General features: G+C 41.3%; 1 protein-coding gene across 2 annotated transcripts in view; it reads right to left on the bottom strand.

Annotated features, from left to right (window-relative positions):
• reps2 (RALBP1 associated Eps domain containing 2) overlaps nucleotides 1-18,431 on the bottom strand; it is a 32,246-nt gene extending 13,815 nt beyond the window's left edge. Inside the window, exons 1-15 of one of the 2 annotated variants that reach the window (XM_078259778.1) lie at nucleotides 18,006-18,431; nucleotides 13,211-13,334; nucleotides 12,522-12,697; nucleotides 9,706-9,814; nucleotides 8,912-9,018; nucleotides 8,676-8,817; nucleotides 8,485-8,548; nucleotides 6,858-7,026; nucleotides 6,685-6,738; nucleotides 6,047-6,124; nucleotides 5,793-5,868; nucleotides 5,289-5,337; nucleotides 4,570-4,706; nucleotides 3,633-3,694; nucleotides 3,378-3,467 (exon numbers count right to left, since the gene is read on the bottom strand). In XM_078259778.1, coding sequence (XP_078115904.1) covers nucleotides 3,378-3,467; nucleotides 3,633-3,694; nucleotides 4,570-4,706; nucleotides 5,289-5,337; nucleotides 5,793-5,868; nucleotides 6,047-6,124; nucleotides 6,685-6,738; nucleotides 6,858-7,026; nucleotides 8,485-8,548; nucleotides 8,676-8,817; nucleotides 8,912-9,018; nucleotides 9,706-9,814; nucleotides 12,522-12,697; nucleotides 13,211-13,334; nucleotides 18,006-18,194 — 1,626 coding nt within the window. In that variant the 5' untranslated portion in view covers nucleotides 18,195-18,431. The remainder of the gene's footprint in view (nucleotides 1-3,377; nucleotides 3,468-3,632; nucleotides 3,695-4,569; nucleotides 4,707-5,288; nucleotides 5,338-5,792; nucleotides 5,869-6,046; nucleotides 6,125-6,684; nucleotides 6,739-6,857; nucleotides 7,027-8,484; nucleotides 8,549-8,675; nucleotides 8,818-8,911; nucleotides 9,019-9,705; nucleotides 9,815-12,521; nucleotides 12,698-13,210; nucleotides 13,335-18,005) is intronic. The other variant, XM_078259779.1, reaches the window with a different exon arrangement.
• Between the last annotated feature and the right edge of the window lie 3,240 nt (nucleotides 18,432-21,671).

The following is a 21,671-nucleotide window of genomic DNA, read 5'->3' as shown; positions in this document are numbered from 1 at the left end:
AAATGTCAGTAGTGTGGAAAATTAAAGTTTAAGAAAGTGAAGTAAAGTGACATAAAGCCAAGTAAAGCAAACAAAGTTAGGTTAAGTGAAGTCAAGTGAAGTTAGTTTAACTTAATAAGAAGTCACATAAAAAAATGTACTTCTTGGTCGTTTTCTTTCAGAAATAGAATGAAATGAACATAGAATGAAAAGTATATTTATAAATATATATGTCTGCAAGCTGTTTTTCCATTCACCATAACTGAAAATTGAACTGCTCCCGAGGGTTCCCTGCAAATGCTGGTATCAAATACTCACCCCTAACTTCAGATTGACATGTTTTATGTCAGGGAAGCTATTTTTAACTATGCCTATAGTTCACTCATGTCTCTCTGAGGGGTTTGGGCTGGTATGAGTTTCAGTTTGTCTTACTAAGTGGAAAATATATACATCCAGGCGACAGGCACCTTTGGGATGGCCCAGTGTTTTTGGTTTTAATTAAGACTAAGTAAAACATCCTGTGGGACGACTGAGGAATGGTGATGCTGCACAGGCAACAATAATGGAGAGAAGTTCAAGACATATGAGCAGAAAGAGTAGTGAGAGGGCATGTCTGCTGGATTCAATAAAGACAGACCATGAGTGACTAAAAAGACAGCATAATGAAGTCAAACTCAGTCATGGAGGATTATATGACAGCCAAGATAAGAAAGGAAACATTAGGCCAGTCAGGGAGATGCAGCGCCCTTTGACTTTAAAACTACATCTGATTTGTCAAATAGGAGTCAGATGGGTGGATGTCATCAACACAGAAAACACAGGGGGATGGTCAAATAAATACAAATAAGAGCTTTATAAACACAGCTTTTAAACGGATTGATTTGATATGGAACATTCGTAAAGAGGAACTCAAAGTGCGTTCCATTTGTACTGGATGGATGCTCTGTGCATCAACAGTAGTGAAAGCTGTAGTAACATACAGTTAGAAGCACTTCTGTCTACTGTCATATACACAGTCCTGTCCAACTTCTATCAGTGGACATGTTACGCAAAAAAACAGCATAATGCGTTGTTATCAACTGGTATTCCTAACACAGACCTGCTAACCTTGAAGACATTTTATGAGTACAACCCCCCCACCCCTCCTGCGCGTGAGCCCGACAGCCCGCCGCCAATGTACGCTCCACGGTTGCCCACCCACCAGTGAGAAACCTATGAGATACCTAACAGCATAATACATAATAGACACATGGCGTCTGCAATCTGAAAATGTAGGTGAAGAGGGGGTAGATTATGATAGGCTACTATGAGTAGGTCATATTCCTGCATATTGTTACAAATATTATGACTTACACACACACACTTCAAAGGAAAACTAGATATATGTAATTTATATTCAATACATTGTTTGGCTCATCACTACCTCCTAGATTACAATAAATTATTATTACCGTGTAGAGGAATGGAGTGGATGAATGGCTGTAGGTGTAGGTAGGTAGGTGTGTGGGCGGAGAGTATTTGCAAGAGTGTATGGCTGCAGCCTGGAGACCTCCTGCCTCATGCTCCTCCCGTCTCATGCCTGGGCATGTCCAACGGTAAACTCAGATGTCCAGAATACGACGGTAAATTCAGATATTCAGAATAGCCTACGAAATCGTGAATTATTTTCTAAATGAAGTCACGGTTAAGTTCGCGGGCATGGGAGGCAAGAGACGGGAGGTCTCCAGGCTGCAGCCATACCCGACTCAGTATTTGAATGTGGGGCTGTTTTCGTTACCTGTTGTCCCTTCGTGACTGATATCGATGTCCTTCTTGCACACGGTGCAGAACGCGTGATGAGGTAGCCTGGACATGTGGAGGCAAGGCCATCTCTCCCGACAGCTGTCAAGAAATTGCTATGGTTTCCGAACCTTTTTTTGAGGCGGTTCAGCCATGGCATACAAGCCTACAGTTATCCGGCCAGCCTGGCTTGCTTGAGGCACTGAATTGAATTAAACGTGCGAAGCATTTGGCTAGGAGGGGCAGGTGGGCGGAGGGTTAAAATGCAGCGCTCTGATTGGCCGAAAGCTTTTCACTCCACTTACACGCTGTGGCTCAGCGGCAGAATCAACGTCATATATATTGCATAGAAACTGAAACCGGCGAAATGAAAGATGCAAAAAAATGCGTACCTAGAGAGCAGCGAATCGTACATCGCACTTAAGGGTCAAAATGCGTGCCGAGTACGAAAAATGCGTACATGTTGGCAGGTCTGCTAACAATGGCTAACCTGGCTAGAGCTAACCCCACAAATGAAAATCTGACTTGTTTAAATGGAATGCATTCAACTCGGGTGTGACGTCATTCCCAGCTCTGGCTTCCGAGTTTCGAGCTAAATGGAACGCACCATAAACCAAGAACGATATGTTAATGTAGAAGAAAAGCAGATGTATCCAATGTGTTGTTTGAATGATATAGAAAAGGAGTTCCAGTTTGTTTTTCTACCTTTTCACACAGTGAACAGCGTGATGCCTTGTTAATAAACACAAATTGATTTTGTTGATATGGATGATGCTGAAAGACTGAAATGGCCGTTCACATATAAAGTAGCCAGTTATCTTGAGAAAGCCCAAGAGAAGGAAAAAAAAAGCTCTTTAACGTGATGATTTGTAGATATGTGTGTATCGTTTTGTTTTTTTATTTTAGATTTTTTTCATTTCTTTTTGTTTTCTGCTATTCATGTATTTCTCCACATGATTTGTATATGCAAGACCGGAAGATGTCTGTTGAATAGTGGTGTCTTGTAATCCCATATGGGATGGGCCAAATGTTGGGCACGACACAGAAATAAAATAAAACTAACTTACTTTATAAACTGAGAGTGAAGGAGACACAAACGCATACCACAATGTGTCAGTACAGTTTCAGAAGCAAGCAATGGACTGAGGTTGAATATTAAACATGCACTCAATTGTCGTGTTGTGTAACAGGATACGAGGATATACTGAAATGAAATCATAAAAAGTGTCAGGGAAGAAGGAAGGACAGAGAGAATGATGGAGAGACTAAATGAGCGTCATGTCACGTCAGCCATAAACAAATCCTTGATATGTCTGCTTGCAGTCCACAGCAGAGCGGAGTTTGATGTCCGCCGCCGTCATAACCTTGAGAGTAGTTTGTGTCTTGAAATAGGGGCCCGTATATTTGACAGACATGACCGTAGAGACACGTTTACGTTTAAGATGCAACATGTGAGATGGAAGGCGGAAAATCGGGGAGGGGAAAACGCTGACATTGTGGGAAGGAATTGAGTTTGCCTCCGCTTTCGCAGAGACATTTTGTCTCTTTTTTGTGGGTTGCGACTCGCTACATTTGCAAACAAGACAAAGCAATGAAGGAAAATCAGACTTCATGCTCACCTCTTCTCTAAAGTGACTGAAGTCAGCAAAGTTTGGCTGCTGCACTTTGTTCTGTGGAGTTTTCTCTGAAACGTTGATAAAATGAGAAACCTGACAAAGAGAGATGATGATAAATACTGATGAAACAAAGCTTTCTTTCATCATTAATTCATGAGATGTAAGTACAGTCTGAGTTCAGAGGCACACCAAAGGCTTTGTTCTCTTGACATAAGAGCACATTGGTATGGATTGCTGCCATAATCAAACCAGGCTTACCTGTGAAGTCAATGGTCTAGGAGGGAGGGCTGGAGGAGGCGGAAACCATCCACTTTTTATTCCTAAAATCCAAACAAAATATCACTGAGCTTTTAACTACAGTGACTTACCTTCCATTGCCCTCTCAGGAGTTACATTTTACTCTTTAAAACACAAATAAACCACCCACATTTTCATAAACAGACACTGACTCGCACTGTTATGAGCCTCACTAAACCCCACCCAGCTCCATTTCCCCTTTTGATTCCCCATGAAAGGAGAACTGTCACAAACAGAACAAACACAATAACTGTGGGCGGTTCGTGCTCTGAGCCTGCGTGTTAGAAAACTTAGGCCTCCTGCACACTGCCTGCGTGACGTGAGCGTGGCGTTTCTGTTGCGTGGCGGCTGTGTGGCGTTTTCTATGTCTTTACACACCAGAAACGTGTCTGACGTGGCGCTGCTGCTGCTGCTAGCCTTGTCTGTACACATGTATGTTTCCCATTGATAAAATGAAATACCATGTTAAACATAAATATATACTGATCTGATTACAGCAAAGACAACGTCGGCAGTATTGACGGCAAAATAGGCTACAGAATATTTCGTTTTGTATTGACAGGTGCAATATTTGAAAATCAAATATTATTTATTATTACTTTTTAAAATTACATTTAGATCTGCATTTATGTCAAAACCGAGACACTTTCAAACATCAAAATGTCATTTATTAAATGTATTCGTGTCAAAATGACATATAAACATCTTTTCGTATTCTATTTTGCCTGGAAACGCTTCCAACACGCTTGCGTGAAAAATAGGCGTTGGTCCTATTTCTAGCATGCACGCATTTTCTGAGACGTGCGTGTCACGCAGGCAGTGTGCACGCTCTAATCTGCAGGCAGTGTGCAGGAGTCCTTCATATTGTGAGAAGAGCTGAGTGAAGACAGGGCTGTACCCGGAGCGCCCTGCTGGAAGAGCTTGTTGAGGTCCAGCGAGGAGGCTCGGGAGTGGGTTTTCTGGGGGCGAGGTGGAGGGGTGGGGGGCTCTTCTGCTTTCTTCATCACATCTTCAAAAGAAGTGCTGGAGTGGGACCTGGATGTGAGGTCACAAAAGTATTATAGAGCAGGGGTCTTCACTGATTTTTTTGGCCAAGAGAGACAGAGCAGAGACCCCCAACTACATATATCGTGTACGAATGTAGTTGCATATTAAACTGGGCCGGATGGATGGACATTCATATATTATTTATACATCATGTTTGAATGTTAAACATACGGTACATGTGGAAGGCAATGTGAGTCCTTAAGCGTTAAGGTAAACTGTATCTGTGGCTGGCTAGCATACTGTATATAGTGGCTACCTTACTTAGTAAGCGTATCACCAATGTTGTGTAAATTAAATGTGCTTTTTTGGTACGAATTCATCTTTGCTTATACTATGCTGGATTCATGGTAATGTATATTTTCAGACATTTTAATTTTTGGAAAAAAAAAAAAAACCCTTTCAAATAATATCTATCAAACAATAATTTGGCAGCTCCCCTGTAGTAACTCTGAGGACCCCCTAGGGGTCACAGACCCTCGGTTGAAGATCTCTGATACAGTATAAAAACAGTATCATTAAAGAGCCATGCAGGAGTTCAGAACACTTGTAATTCATGGAGTGATTTTTTACCTCGGTCTGGTTTTTGTCCTCATGTGTGGGTCCAGGTCCTGAGGCGCCTCTGTGAGGAGGGACAAGTTAAATGAACAAAGGCACGTCAAAACTTTTGGTCATGTCTGAATTGTAGTATATGAGAAGCAACTACTTCCCTGTAGACTGTGACAAACTGTGATTGCATGTGAGTAAAGAAGCCTAATCAACACTACACATCATTTAGATGTTTTTGTTTTTTTTAAGATTACCAAATTACCAAAATATATCGAAACATTCTGACATACCTGAACACTGCGGTGGGCTTACAGAAATCTGTGTATTTCAATTGCTGAAAAGTCCGTAAACTAATTCACTTTTGAACTAACCACATATTTTCACCAAATGTGACAAGATTCCCAACACAGTAAAAGCACTGATGGTAGTGGGCTACATGTCAAAGCTGTGACACATGATATGTGTGTGTGTACAGGAACAAAGTATTCACTTTAATGTCACCACAATGAAAGGACTTTTAGTTATCACCTGGCCTCTCAGGAAAAGCCCCAAGTTGCAGAGACCGTTTCTCTTGAGATGTTGTCCTCCTCTTCACACCTACATCGGCAGACACAGTGATACCGACATCAACAGTAGGACTGGCTACATGAAGATGTAGCTTGCCTGACATATTCTGATTTCAAAATTAAAAATAAGGTAGAAAAGATGCATGTGCATCTGATTTTAAATTATAATATGTTTTGGATTACCTGCTCAAACAAACAAACAAATCTCATTTTACCTTGTTTACATGATTCCTCTTTCAAATCTTGTTTTGTTGCGGCCAGGCTTGGCTGGAGCCTCTCTATAATGCTACGATCCTAATGCTGTATATAAATCTGCTATATGATTAGGACAACACATCACTGCCTGCAAAGATACGTCCTAACATGCACTACACATGCAGTACAAATGCACTATGCTCTTAGCGTAACATGTTGATGGGAATGCTCTTGGACCAATGGAGCAGCCTCATGCTCAGCGTGTTAGTGCCTCCTACAGGCACCAAACAGGGACTCCACATGAAGCTTCTTTTTCTTTTTTTTTTCTTTTTTTCTTTTTTTTTTTTAAAGGCCCGGAACACCCACACAGGTGTTTTCAGTTAATCTGGCTGATTGGACCTCTTCCCAGGACTGCGTGGATGTGTATATATTAATTGATTGACATCTTCCTGAGTCTCCTGTTAGCTTTGTTGCCCCTGTTAGGGAAGGACAAATGACAGCTTTATCATTCTTATTGGTAGAAAAGATTTGTGACCTAATAAATTCCAATCTAAGCTCCAGCCCACCTTCAACCTGAGCAGATCCAATCAGCCAGAATAACTGAAATCACCTGTGTAGGTGTTCCGAGGCTTTAACTGGCACAAAAGTATCTAGTTTACCATCTGACTAGGCCTTGGTTCGGCATCCTCAAAGACAATAAGAGGCTCTGCACTCTGCAAAAAAACACAGCGTAAAGAGTTGGATTCGGAAGTCAGAGTAGCCAGCGAACTAAAGCAAAGACTCAAAGGTTTATGAGTGTTCCAGATAAGACATTCACGGCTGTTTCCCTTACTTCGGGAGTATCCGGTATGTCCTCTTCCTGCTGCATGACCCCTGGCTGCAGGGTTGGGGGAAGGCTCTCTGGGAGAGGATAACCGTTCTTGCGTGCCACAATCAAGTGAAAGGCTGTGCAGAACTCAGGGAACGTGAGAGCTCCATCTCTGTCCACATCACTCAACTCCCTTAAAAAATGAATTGAGAAAATTTAAAATATCTGGAAAACCCATGAGTGGAGCTGATTATTCAATTTAAGTTATCAGTAATGATGGTGTAAGAAACAATTTTGGTCATGGTTTATTTTTCCATAATTACGGAATAATTTCCTAACAATTTGTAACAATCTGTTTCATTTGGTATTAATTCTTAGGAAAAAATGGGCATCTTTAAAAAAATGAGAAGAGTAAATATTAGAAGAGAAGAGTAAATATTAATTCATAATTTATAGATGCCATGTCCAGCTGGTCTGCTGTGCACTGACCAAAACTCTATAGTTACGCTTGCAAAGTATTGCTAGTTGATTAATTATTTGAAATTGGAAAATTAGAATTGAACACAGTTTGTATTTTCCCTATAATTTGTGCCAAATCACATTCTTTCCAGAAACCTTATAGAAGAGTAGCAAATTATTCTGAAATCATAAACCAGTACAATAAAGTGTTATCACTACTTTTAGCCTCTTAAACATGATACCGTATTATTGTATAGCATAGAAACATCATGAAAACTTTTGATATAGTAAATACAATGTTGTCAACATTAAGGAATAGTTCGATGTGTTGAAAAAAATATGCGTATTCACTTTCTTGCTGATCGATACCATTCTCAATTAGCTTAGCATAAAGACTGGAAACAGGGGAAACAGCTAGCCTAGCTCTGACCAAAGGTAATAAAAATCCACCTAGCAGCACCTCCCCATAAAACCAGTGTGTCACTTTTACACCTTGGTTTTCAGATGGATTTAACAAACTATGTATAGCATGTTAGTTAACTAACTAACTAACTAACTAACTTACATTTAAAGGATAAGCTAGTTCGATATTGGTGTTAGCTACACTAACCAGTAGCAGTTGGTTAGCTTAACCCAACGACTGGAAACATGGGGTAACAGCTAGCCAGGCTCTGTCCATAGATATATACAAAATACAGAAATTCAAGTGTAAAACGACACATTGTGCTTGTCGGGTTTTGTTGCCTTTGCACATGCTAGCTGTTCCTCCCTGTTTCAAGTCTTTGTGTTAAGCTAACGTTAACTGTCTCTTGGCTGTAGCTTCATATTTCCCATACAGACATAGGAGTGGTATCTCATACGGTATAACTCTTGGAAAGAAAGCTAATTATTTCTCTGCATGTCAAACTATAACCTTAAGATTGTAAGTATAATCTTATTAACTCATTTATATTTCAATACAGACCACAATGTTATATTTTCCAATTACATATTCCTTTTTTAGCCACCCTCTTTGTTCTATTACATGATAAAGCAGGTGAAACTATATCCTTGTTTGTTTGAGGATGAGAAGACAGTGAAGAAAAGGAGGCCTCTGTGTGACTCAGCGGGCATGCTGAGGCGCTTGGCTGATAAACAGCCAACTGACCCTTATACAGAACAAGGACAGACAACACTATGAGTCAGCACTTACCAAATGTGGGAAAGTTCTGGTATTGGGAGCTTGGATTTTGTGAAGAAGTTCTTTGCAATGGTTCCTAGAGAAAGAGTTAGAAAGTGGTAAAATAGTTTGAATGTCATTTTTAGATGTATAAATAGGTGTGTGTGTGTGTGTGTGTGTGTGTGTGTGTGTGTGTGTGTGTGTGTGTGAAGGGGGGTCCATACCCAGGATGAGACCCCCCAGGTCAGGCTGCAGGGTTTTGAACTGGTTAGTGTAATACTCGAGCTGTTCCTCTGTGATCCTCCAGGGGTCATCGTCAGAATAGTCAACTGCACCCTGCTGGTCCAGCCTTTCTGATGAGGAAGCCTGGGAAACATATACATAAAAATCACAATATAGACATAAAGAACAATGAAGAATTATTAACATGATCATAAAGCTATACAAAATCTGGCTTTACCCGAGCCATAGCAAGATGCTCCGCGGAGGCTTTGGTCCCGTAGTTACTGGGCGAGGAGTGCTGCTCTAGCAGAACGATCGGCCGTGAGGAATGTTTGCTTTCGTAGGCTGAAGGATAGGAGAGAAAAACATGGCTTTGGTGGAGGAGAAACCTGAGACTAACATAACGATTACACCCCTCCAAAATGTGATCAGAGAGAATGAGAGATTTACAGATCAAAGGGACCAGGAGAGGGTAAAGCGAGGCGAGAGAAATCAGGAACATGTGCCAGAGATCCAGTAAAACCTCATCTTTTACATTTCTATTCATTTCTTATTTATAACACACGACTAGAGCGAGACATGTACTTCTTGCAGTTTTCAGACCACTGCTGCATTTCAGTTACCTACAGAAGCAATCAACAGGGAAGGCACCACATCAAAGAAGACTACAAGCAAGTGTGATGTTCTGAAAATGTTCCAAACATGTTGCATTACAGTTTATTCACTTTGCTACAAAAAATGACATTTCCTGGTGATAACAACAGATGCGAAGGGTGAGTTGTTTCTACAAACAGTGGAAGCTTGAAAACTGAAATAAAAACAAAAAAACCTGATGTAATAGAAATCCTCTGGGCTGACCAGTAAAACAAACAGATGCGGATCAGATCTGCAGAGTGTATCACTGCTATGGTAAATTATAGAGTGTGGTCTAGACCTACTCTATCTGTAAAGTGTCCTGAGATAATTCCTGTTATGATTTGACACTATAAATAAAATTGAATTGAATTGCTATAGGACTAAAAGTTGTTTTACCGATCTGTGAGTTGGCCCCATTTCTCTTCTTGGTGTACGGGTAGCCGCGGTAGATCAGTGGGGAGTGAGGCGGTGAACTGCTCGGTGATCGCGGCGGGGACCAAGGTTCCTTCAGAGACAGAATATTTGTTATTTCACATAAACTGAACTATAAGTAGCCTCTATGCATGTACTGCTTATTACTCCTAGAACAGATTTGACAAGTTGCTGGAAACTCTCCCACTGACGTGACAGTGTGACTGGGTTATACGTATTTCCAGTGGCACATTAATGTTATGAACAGCCAGTTCCAACTCATGCCAAAATGTGCTATATTCAGTGTTATTCCCATATTTTGGGCGAACGTGAACTGAACGTACTGTATTACTGCCTGATGAACGTTACTGTGAACTCGTTCATTCTGGTGTCTGTGAACGGCACGCTCTCTCAGTTTAAACTTTAAAGTTTTAACTTCGTTCAGTAGGGTGCCAGATTTCTATAGACCCATCCAGGCGAAATCCTGGCTAAAACACACCATAAACAGGCCTTAGTATGTAGTGGAAAAAACACCCAATCTGGCAACACCTGCCACCAGTGTCTCACCGCCGCATGCGTCATCAAAACAAAAAGCAGCATGGAGGCGACAGCAGCATGTAGACGACAAAGTATCAAGGAGGCGTCGTATGATCATTTAAACGAGTTTTATGACAAGGTCGGTGAGGATGGGAAAAAACTTTTCCCGTCGGTTTTCAAAAAGAAAATCCGGGCTTCAATCACATCCACAGCAAACCTGAAACGGCACACTGAACTGAAGCAACATGGAAGCAAGGAACTGTGAACTTAGTTCAAAATTTTGAAGTATGAACTATGAACTGAACTAGTTCATTTTAAAATGTGTGAACTGAACTTTGAACTAGTTCATGTTAACATTGGCTATATTGCATTGCGGTCTGGTGAGGCTGGAGGCAAATGTAACTAAACTAAAGTCACTGTTATAAACTATCTTTGACGAGGCAATCTTTCATAAGACAATGCACTATTGGGGCGATTCTGTGGCTTCCTTTGCATCTTAACCACTGAGGCCACCAGGATGCCGCCATGTTTCAGTTTTGAGGGGATTACGATAAATTATACAGACATCTTAATCCTAATTCAAAAACAATGTTTTTTTAAACGTATTATTTTTTAGGGGGATTTAATGCCTTAATTACATGGAGAGATGTACAGTAGAGAGATTACAGGAAGGGGAGAGAGAAGGGGTCAACATCCACAGTCCTCCTCCTGTGTTCTAAATTAATCTGAAGATACCTGTCTATTGCTTAAAGGTCCCATATTACACTCATTTTTAGGTTCATACTTATACGTACGTATGTTGGGTTTCTATTAGAACATATTCACATGCTTTAATGTTCAAAAAGACGTTATTTTTCACATACTGTCCATCTGAATATACCTGTGTCACCCTCTGTCTTAAATGCTCCGTTTAAGCCCTACTACATAAAAAAAACAACCCAGTCTGCTCTGATTGGTCAGTTGCATCATCAATGCAGACGGGGACTGACCGTAACGCCACCTTCTAACTATATGTAGTATCGTTGTAACATCACAAATGTACAAAAGTCCCGACGGCTTGTTTAAAGGCACAGTTTCAAAATATGGGCTGTGTGCATTTTTCAGTGGATTGAGCATTTTGAAAAATTGTGAACCTATCTTTTAAGTATAATGCAGCATTAAAATAGTGCTAGACTGCAACTAAGAACCTAAATTAATGCCATTACTGCCAAATTGTGACCCTGCTGCCATCAGCAAGTTCTTAACAAATTGTTAGCAGTATACTGTTGACTCTTCAAGCGTGATTTATGCTTCTGCGTTAAATCTACGCCGTGGCTACGTACGTAGGTACATGGAGGCACGGACCCTACACCAGACACTACGCCGTAGCATGACGTCACCTCTCGAAAAATTTAACTACACGTCACGGCGACGCACGTCGCTTGGCCGTGGCTTGGTAGGGTTGCATTTCCCCCGACTCATTTCCTGGTTCTACTTCTCCATCAACAACATGACATCAAGGAGAGGGTTAACTTCTCCTGCTCCAGATCTCACCGTGGTCAGAAAGAACAGGAGAGACACTTTGTTTCTCTCACTATGACTCTAGAGTCGCTACTCGCTCCGAAGCTAATCGCTGTCACTCTCTCACTCACTCTACCACACACTCCCCACACACACACACACACACACACACACACACACGGGCCGTGCTATTCTCCTAAAGAGATTGACGCACACACCAACGCACGAGTATAAACTTCAGGCCACTTACGTAGGCTGCGGTGAAAGCTCTGCGTGGAGCCTCCTCAGAACCATAAATCACGCTTCAGTCTTCCAATTTTGGTGATCATGTGCCCACTCTAGCTTCTTGTTCTTAGCTAAACCAGTGTAAATGTGCATGGTCTGTTTAACCTGCTCTGTAGAATCCTCATTAAGATTTCATTAAGCTTGTGTTCTACTCTGCATATACAGTTAAGTGTCTGCATACTTGTGGCCGGTCTAGAACCTTGAAGGAGGCTTGTCCCTCTAATCTCTCAATAACAAGGCCTTTATGCTCTGATGATTATAGCTGGCTGGAATGTCTTTGCTCAGTCCACCATTCCTGGTCTCAACTCTAAACATTTCCTCAGTACAGCACCCACTCGATGTTGCTCTTAAACATGTTAGTCCATGTTTTGATCCAAACTGAAAATTTACTTTTTTAATCAATTATTCAGAATAACTTGTCAGAAATGTATGTTTTAGTGAACTAGAAGTCCACACATCAGAAATTTCCTTCATCTTACCTTCTTCTCCACTTTGGCCTCCAGGTGTCTGAAGGTGCTCCTGTCTGCTGGAGTCCTGCACACGGAGCCAGGCGCGCTCACACACTGAGCCCCCTGACCGTCTATGCTTGGAGGGACGGCTGAGTATCGCATCTCTGGTTCATTCTTCAGCCCAACAAATCTGGGCAGAGGTAGATCTAAAAGGAGACAGGAGGCTTATTTTCAATTCTCTTTGATTTCATGTTAGACAAGATAGATTTCTTTCTTTCTGTATTACACAGCCCTTCCTTTTTTTCTTTTCCTTTGAAATAAGTCAAAAGCAAAAGTATATAATGTATAAAGAAATGTTTTCGGTCTTTTTTCTGATCGGGAGCTTCCTGTATGATGACCTTTGATACATCTAGAATTAGACTGAGGGAATTAATCAGGATGAGCGTATTTAAGTATCTTATGAGGTGAGCTACTACTGAACCACACCACGGCAAATATGAAACATACTTTTCTCTAATAATCCATCAAGCTATGTGGAAAACATTCTCTCGGGTTGGGGTGTGACTGATTGTGCACTCTTGTAATAAGGGCAAACCCATTTAGCCCTTTCCACGCGACTCCCCTTTCATCCAGATTAGACCAAATCCTGCCATGTTAAGATAATCTCATGATCCCCTTTTGCTCTCATAAGACGCCTCCTCTCTGAGCTGCAGACTTACTGCCAGTTACACTCTCCAGGTGGATGGGCAGACCAGACTGGGCGGCCGCCAGCAGCTTCAGCGCCACAAAGAACTGAGGCGTACCAAAGTAGCCCAGACGCTTCGCTCCACACAACTCGGTCACCTGAAAAAGACGGAAAGTTTAAAATCTTTTTTAAAGAACAACCATGGACAGGCTTTAACATTATATTACATCTAATCTCATCTTTCATACTGCCTTCGGTGTGTTACTCTTTTTAGAAACCTAATCCAGCCAGGACCAGAGTAAGCTTAAGCATGTGATTATTTTACACTATGGTCAAGAATGTGTGGTGCAAAGTTATAGGCACTACTAACAGAATAAAGCTAGAAGAAACAGTATTTAAGGGATCAGCAGCACAGTGGGATCTGTTTTTCCAGTGCTCTTCTGATTAGAGGTACAATGACTGCTTTGGGAGAGCAAAATAGATTAGGATTATGTAGGACAATCGAGGAAAAATTCCCCATAATACAACTCTTTTGAAAAAAGAGAGAAGTTCTTAGAAAGTAAGAATGTTTATAACTGAGTTTAACTGTGTACATGTGTCTTTTAAATACAGTACTGAAACAAAGCAACCTTGATAACAGACACACACACACACACACACACACACACACACACACACACACACGGTTTACTGTATGTCCTACGTTTGGAGAATTTGCATGGTTAGTTTCAGATCTAGTGTATTGTACATATCCTGGATATGATATAACCAGCTAAGCTCAAGTTATATCTGGAACAAGGCCACACCTTGTTCAGCCAGACAGGTTCCACAGCCATGTCTGTCAACACAGCATTACTTGTAACTCAACATGTCACTATACTCAAACACATATCAGAGACTTCATCTTTAACCAAACTCAAGAAGAGACATTAATGGGTAATTCACACAACTTTAAGTCTATATTAAAATGACATGTAATGAGTTGCTTACACAGGGGAGGCATCCAACTACACATTTACTTTTCCATTATGTACTCTGAATGGCTACTCGGGTTGTTATGTTGATGATTAAACGTTATGGGAAACATTTGCTGTACTCTAAGTCTACGAAATCATTGCAGAGTAATGTGAGCCTTTCTCGAGGTAGAAGAGACTACCGGCTTCACACACACACACACACAGCAATGAGACAGCTGAGCAAGAAGAAGTGTCATGCTTTTGCTACTTATCTGCTGTAAACACAGGCTAGACATACAGATCCTTCCTCTGTAAATCTGGTCAGTCCAGTGGAATAATGACTAGACAAAATGATGGAAAATTCCACTTGTTTTGACAAATAGCAGAGAGTATATTACATATAGCTGTGAAAACCAACTCAAATCACAACACAACTTCTATGTCATCATGTATCCCGGAGGAAACACACCATTAACGATTCTCTGATACTGTTTGACACAATGACCCAGAAGTCAGCACTGAGTGCAAGAGTGATCCTGCAGGCATCCTGCAGCAGGGCCCAACACAGCTCAGAAAGCTGTGTGTCAATCACCCCCGTGTGGTGGTGGCGGTGATCCAGGGCTGGACAGGAAGGAAGCGGAGCTCAATGCCATACTTCCTGACACCCACGCAGAGACACAATGGGCTGTGATCACCGGGAGCTGACCCCACGGGACTGTGGGAGGCGTGAATGGAGGCTGCAACCTGCTGTGTTCATCTGAGCTGGAAAAATATGTTTATGTGCCTGTGATGGGTCAGCAAAATGACTGTGACTCAGTAGTTCTCGAGGCCAATAAAAAACAGTGCCAGGGCCAGTGCTTTTGCAAGTTTTAGTTCATTAACTACAAATCATGTATAATACACATTTTTGTTGATTTTTCTTTCAAATGCAGTATAGTATTAGATATTTTAGTTGTATGTTTTCTCCTTCTAGAGGCCATTGTCTTCCATTCATTTTTGTGCTATATGAAAATCAATTCACTTTTGACAATTGCATGAGTTGTGTAATCCATCACAGTGAACATCAAGTCTGTACTCATTTTTGTCATAGTCACATTATAGTTGTGAGGTAATGCAGTTTAAAAAGTTTGGAAAAGTCTGCACAGTATTACCTCATACCAACAATGTAACTTTGACAGAAATGAATGCAGACTTAAGGGACTCTAACTGTAACTTTTGTTTAACAGCAGCCAGTGTGGCCACAAGCGACAGTATTACAGAATAATGACAAAGGCTGAAATGTAGTGTAAAAGTAGCACAAGTGGAGAAAAGTCAGAAAGTCAAAAAACTCACTCAATAATGTCCTTTATATGTATATATGTATATGAATATATTTGTAAAATTTGCTATCATTAGCCGACATAAAGGCCTAGTCATACCAGACCAAGTGAGGCTGGAGCCCAAACCCTCCGAGTGTACTGAACTGAGCACAGGTGAATTTTATTGCTTATGAATTTAACTTATCTTTGGTAAGAGTAACGGTACAGATCCATTTGTCCGACACGACTGAAGCGTGGTGTCGCGACGTCATACAGCCATGGTTGATGCTCCACGCCCTTGACCGGCAGCTGATTGGACAAACGCCTGACGTGGGTTTGGCTTCTCGAGAATTTCAACAGACTGTCATGGCGGCTCGTTGAGAATACGATCTAGTATTTTACGAAAATAGTTCACCGAAACGTGTTTCTGAAAACATTTTAAGTGAGAAAAAGGCCGTGCAGTTACTGAATCTGTCTTCATTTCAGATCGACAAAGGTCAGTTTGAAAGATTTTCGTCTACTTCTACTGGATAGTCGCGTCGCGTTCAACGGATTCATTTGCATAAAGATGGCCATCGGCCAGCTTTTTGACGCGCAGCATTTTTTCAAATGCAGCACCGCCATCCCGGAATGCTTTGCGTGCACGTTGAAGTCGCTTGACGTCACCCATAGGAATAGAGTGGAGCGCGACGCAACAGAAGCCTCGCACGGTCAAACGGATCTGTACCGTTAGACTGTGTTATGTCTTCCTTCAAAAGTTACATAGTCTCGCTTTAAAGGTCCAATGTGTGGGAATTTCTCCCATCTAGCGTTGAGATCATATATCACAATCAACTCTCTCGCGCCACGCAGTTCAAAGTACGTATTACAGCTACGGGAGCCTTCACGCTTCAAAAAGCCGGTCTCTTGCTCTTTTCAATCTCCTTTTTCTTTTTCTGGGAGAAGAAGAAGAAGACTCCTGTTCCTGAAATTTGGATTTTGAACACGTGTAGTCCTTGATGTTTCCTTCTTCAAACTTGCCGGGGCCAGGAAGCTACAACACCCATTAGCAGCATTAGCAGCACCTGTGAGTTTATCATGTGACAGAGAAAACGTGAAAGGCGGAGCAGTATGTCCTGTATGTCCCTTACCGGCTAACGTATTTCAAGATGGAGCATGAATATGGAGTGTCTACCCCAGTTCATGAGAATGCAAATGTAAAATTTCAAGCCAAAAGGAATACTTGGAATTGATGGTGGTGGTAAATATTCATGAAAAAGGACAAGTTTGTGAACGGGCAACACAGATTTTGATAATGAACAACTAAACACGTTACACACTGGACCTTTAATAACTGTAAATTCCATTTCTTAGTATGGGTGGGGGGGATATTTTCCGTGGCAATACTGTATCAATACACAGACGCCAAGTATCGATCTATTATTATATATGTGTTGGTCAGTTTGTCTGCTGGACAATACCATTTTGCAGCAATACAATTGAAGTGAGATGAACAGACAGAGAAATGTATCTTTTTAGATAAAACAGATGTTGACAAAGTTTCTTTTTGGGGACATCATTTCAAATTGGGAAAAATTTGAAGTTGGGGAAAAAAAGGTTGCATAAATTGCAATATATCACAGAATATTGCAATTTGTTTAAAATCGCAATATGGTATCGTGACATAGGTATTGTGATGACATGGTATTGTGAGGCCTCTGGTGATTCCCAGCCCTATTTCTTAGACTGTTTGGACTGTTGGTCAGACAAAAACAATCTGAATATGTCACATTGGGCTCTGGGAAACTAGGATTATGAACTATGACTTTTTCCATTATTTTCCAATATTTTATTGACAAAATGATCACTGGATTCATTGAGGAAATACGTTTAATCGAGAATTAATCATGTTGTGCATTCAATGGTCTAAAAATGCAAAACCACTGGTAGGGTCCTTTGAATAGGAGATTTAGCAGACCTTAACTCTTACTGGTAGGCAAATACAACACCAACACCAACTTGCAGCCCATAGTAGTAAACAAGCTCATCATATGGTTTGAACGGAGTAAAGAATGATTTATAATGTGGACAACTAGTACACACATCTACAGGACACCTGTGTGGATATTGAATGGATACTATCTCTAATTTAACTCTTACAATGAAAAGCCTGTAATCCTGAACCTCACTATGAAACATTTCTTTTCTTTTTTGTGCATCAACAAATACAGTGAGGAGACATTCAGAGAAATGTACAGCTAGGCTAATGCAGTAAGTGAAGGGACTGCTCTCAGTGTGACAGAGAGGGGAAAGAAAAGAGGTGTGTAAAACCTCTCTCTGACACACACACACACACACACACACACACACACACACACACACACACAGAAATACACTCCACAAAGCAAAATATAATGGCTCATTATCAGACCTCGGAGACCATAGAGCCTGCTCGGTGTCTCCTGCAGACCACTGAGGTTGACTGATGAGCAGCCGCAGCTCCCAGCTCCCAGCTCCCAGCCCCCAGCCCCCAGCCCCTACACACTCGCTAACATGTGATGAGCAAGCAAGGGCGCAGAACCGAACACACACTCACTTTATGCAGGGATTCGGGGGGCAGCTGAGAAGCCTTGAACAGCTCTGCCACTTTGCTGGACGACAGGGTTCCCGAGGCGTCAGCTTGGCACAGGCTGTGGAGACCTGAGTAATACCTCTGCTCAGGTTCGTTCAGGGAGATGAAACTCCCTCCCGCACCCGCAGACGCCACACCGGATTCCGGATCCATTCCCCCGGGGGGGCTGACGCATGAAGAATCCGCTGGAGCTGGAGAAGCACTACAACCAAACAGGTCGATACATTCTGCTCCGGTTTCAAGTCGGAAGCGGGGGTTTGGCCGCAGGAAGGCGGTAACACCTCCGAGAAGAGCGTTCCTTGTGCAGACAAAAGTGCCTACTCGGTCCGTCGGTTCAGGCTCATCCACTACTGCCTATCATGGCTGGTTCTGGTTGTAGCAGTACCGGCCTGAGCCTGCGGGCGGCGGTAGAGCACAGGAAGAAGAGGCAGGCATTGTCTGAGAAACAAGAAGCTGCCATCGCATAGTGTAAGGCAATAATGAGAAAGCCTTAGGTGGCATTTAATGATGCATTCAGAATCTTTTTCAAACTGCCAAGATGTAGTCACAAATATATGACTCATATCTTTGTGACTAGTAATGTTCAGACCTTTCATGCTGTGTTGAGAAATGTTATGTACAAATGTATGTGTTGCTTAACTTATTCAAAAAATGTAATTATAATGGCTTTAACTGACCCCAAACAGAGTGACACAAGGTACACTTCTTGCTTTTGGAAACACTGGAACAAATGTCTGTCTGTTTTTTAATCACTTTGATCTCAACTTCAATTTATGATTGTGTTGTTGTGTTTTTATACGGATATGGACCTGTGTGTCTGACAAGTTATTTTGAAACGTGTATGCCTAAGTGATTGTGTTCTTTTTTTATGATGTAAATTGAATACAAATTCAGATAATTAAAAATCGATGTTGGGCTGGAACCCCTTAAATATGTGAATGACCCAAGGGAAGCCCAGGAACCCGTTTTGGAAGTCACTGTATTCATTTACACTTGTCTGCATTGGTGGAAGACGTATTCAGTTCTTTTATTTAAATAAAAAGTAACAATATGTTAAAGTAAAAATACTCCATTGGAGGTAAAAGCCCTACATTCAAAACCCTATATTGATACAGAAGTATGATCAGCACAATGTAGCCCACATTAAGTAACAAAGTCAAGGCCTCGTTCTGCAGTAAAATGTCCCCTGTGACTGATATATTATTATATGATATTACATTATTAGATTGTTAATACTGATGCGATCAATGTGTAAGCAGCATTTTATTGTTGTTGCTCTAACCACTTTAGATACAGATGCTCACCTTTGCTCCATTTATTTGCCGGTCCAGTCAGAGAGACTGAGAGTAAATGACACAAAGTTGAAGTTATTTTGAAAACCCTCAAAGATCGGGGCCCCTGGTCCAGTGCTTCCCAAATTAGGGGTCAGGCCAAAGGGTCACAAAATAAATCTGAGGGTTCATAAGATGATTAATGAGGCAGGGAAGAAGAAAAAACAGATTTTTGCTGCATAAATTCCACATACATCTTTATACAAATACTATAATAATCTTGGAAATATTGGATAGTTTACCTTTTTGGGCTTCAAACTGTGTGATAAGTCCAGAGGGGAAATCACTCCTAGGTAGAACTGCTAAAAACTCCTAAACATACAGTATATAATGTGTCGAGGGACCCCAACCAGACACTGCTTTCTTGTAAGGCGTCATAAGCCAAAAAGGTTGGGAACCACTGGTTTAATCTCTGACAATATGTTGTAATGTATAGGGTGTTTTTTGTTTGTTATGTTTTTAAAGATTTTTTTTTTTGTTGGCATGTATTAGAGATGACATGTTAGACACGAAGGGGGCGAGGAGGGGAAGTGACATGCAGCAAAGGGATGCAGGTCAGAACCGAACCAGCAGCCACTGCAGCGAGGATATGAGCCTCTGCATATGGGCGCGCGCTCTACCAGGTGAGCTCCCCAGGCCCCCCTAGGGTGTTTTTAAAAAAAATAAAAAGTCTTAATCTGAAAAGAAAAACCCTAACTAGTAGTACAGCTGTCATACAAATGTAGTTGAGTAAAAAGAACAATATTTCCCTCTAAAATATAGTGACGTAGAAATTTACTCCTAGTCATGTGTTAGATGTTTTAAAGAAAGAAACATAATGAATGTCACTCATCATTAGAGTAAATAGGCAGAATTCATTCTAGCTTTCTTAAGGCCAAGTCCTAATGTTCCTATAATGCCTCTGCTGCCATCATCTGTTCAGGAAAATATGTGCAGTCTGTGCTTCTACAGAAAAAGCAATACATGTGAATCAGCCTTCTGCAGAGGCTGAACTGGGAGCAACTGAAAAGCAAAAGAAATGAGTGGAAAGTTTAAAATTGTTATCTAAGTCCATTCTGTTTTTCTTCCTAATCAGACTTATTTCGATAAAAAAAGAACAGCCCAACACAAAACAACGTTGTGTTTTTATTTCATATTTCTTTACTGTAACCAGTCATATAAAAAAAGATGAAGCAGGACTGTGTTAACTGTGTTCACACTGTACTGAAAAGTTGTTTTCATGCTGTTTCAGCCTTGGTGTTGGCTGTTTTATGGGAAAAAACACTCATGACATTTTATGGGATCAACATCTTTTATGATAGGCCATGTGCTCAGTTTAATGTGGTCAACTCTGGATTTTAAATGGTAGACATAGGCTGCTATCATTAGAGAGAGAGAGAGAGAGACACTTGGCAACAGACTTTGCCTCGAGTGCCCTGTGTCAACTTAGTATCTCATAAATGGCTTTGTCAGGCACCCTTCACTACGCAGTACGCAGTGGTTGAACAATTAACCAAATTGTAAGCATGATTGTCAGCACGGAAGGGATGATTAACCTTAAATTGACAAGAATGTTCACTGTGATTTTCTATTGTCTTTTATAGGTTTACCAGCTCAGCTATGGGAGATTGGAGTTATTCAGCACTTTATCGTCTATCTCACATAATAAAGCTATAGGTAAGGCCTGAGCAACATGTTTTAGAAGAGATGGGGAAGTAACCACAACAACTTGTCCTGAAAATCAAGATTTGGCATATTAAAGGAGGCAAAATAACTTAGTCTGACATGTACCAGTACTTTTGGGTCATTGTGTGCTAATTATTTGTGCATACTGTCCACATCCTGTAACCTGTGTCCGAAATCAGTCTTTTGCCCAAGAGGAATGCTGCTCTTATCTTTAACTAATGAGCAGATATGGTTCGATGCTTCACTCTTTCCCAGTCAGTTTGACACAATCTGCGCATTCCTGTTTTCTTGCCACAACAAAAGGGGGAAATATTGCTACTTTAATAATACACACAGCGAATCACACACTGTACTGTGCTGAGTAAATAGAAGCAGACTGAGCTGCAGACTGAGTCTGCAAACATTAGCAAATCTATTTGGCTCCTTGGAGGCTTGAACAAACAGTAGCACCTTCACCGCAGCACCCACTTTACACTTTCCATGTTATGCAGTGTGGGTGGGCTGCCCCAACGCCTTGTTTTAAACAGAGGACTGGCTAGTTGAGGTGTGTCCTGGCTTAACCATTAACCTCAGCGTTAATCCAATGACGTTCCTCTGCTGACCTCCTCAAATCACTAATGTATGGGAGTTTCCA

This window comes from Sander vitreus, chromosome 9 (genome assembly GCF_031162955.1).
Source record: "Sander vitreus isolate 19-12246 chromosome 9, sanVit1, whole genome shotgun sequence".
In the NCBI taxonomy this organism is placed as follows: Eukaryota; Metazoa; Chordata; class Actinopteri; order Perciformes; family Percidae; genus Sander; species Sander vitreus.
This window is presented reverse-complemented; position numbering and strand designations above follow the sequence as displayed.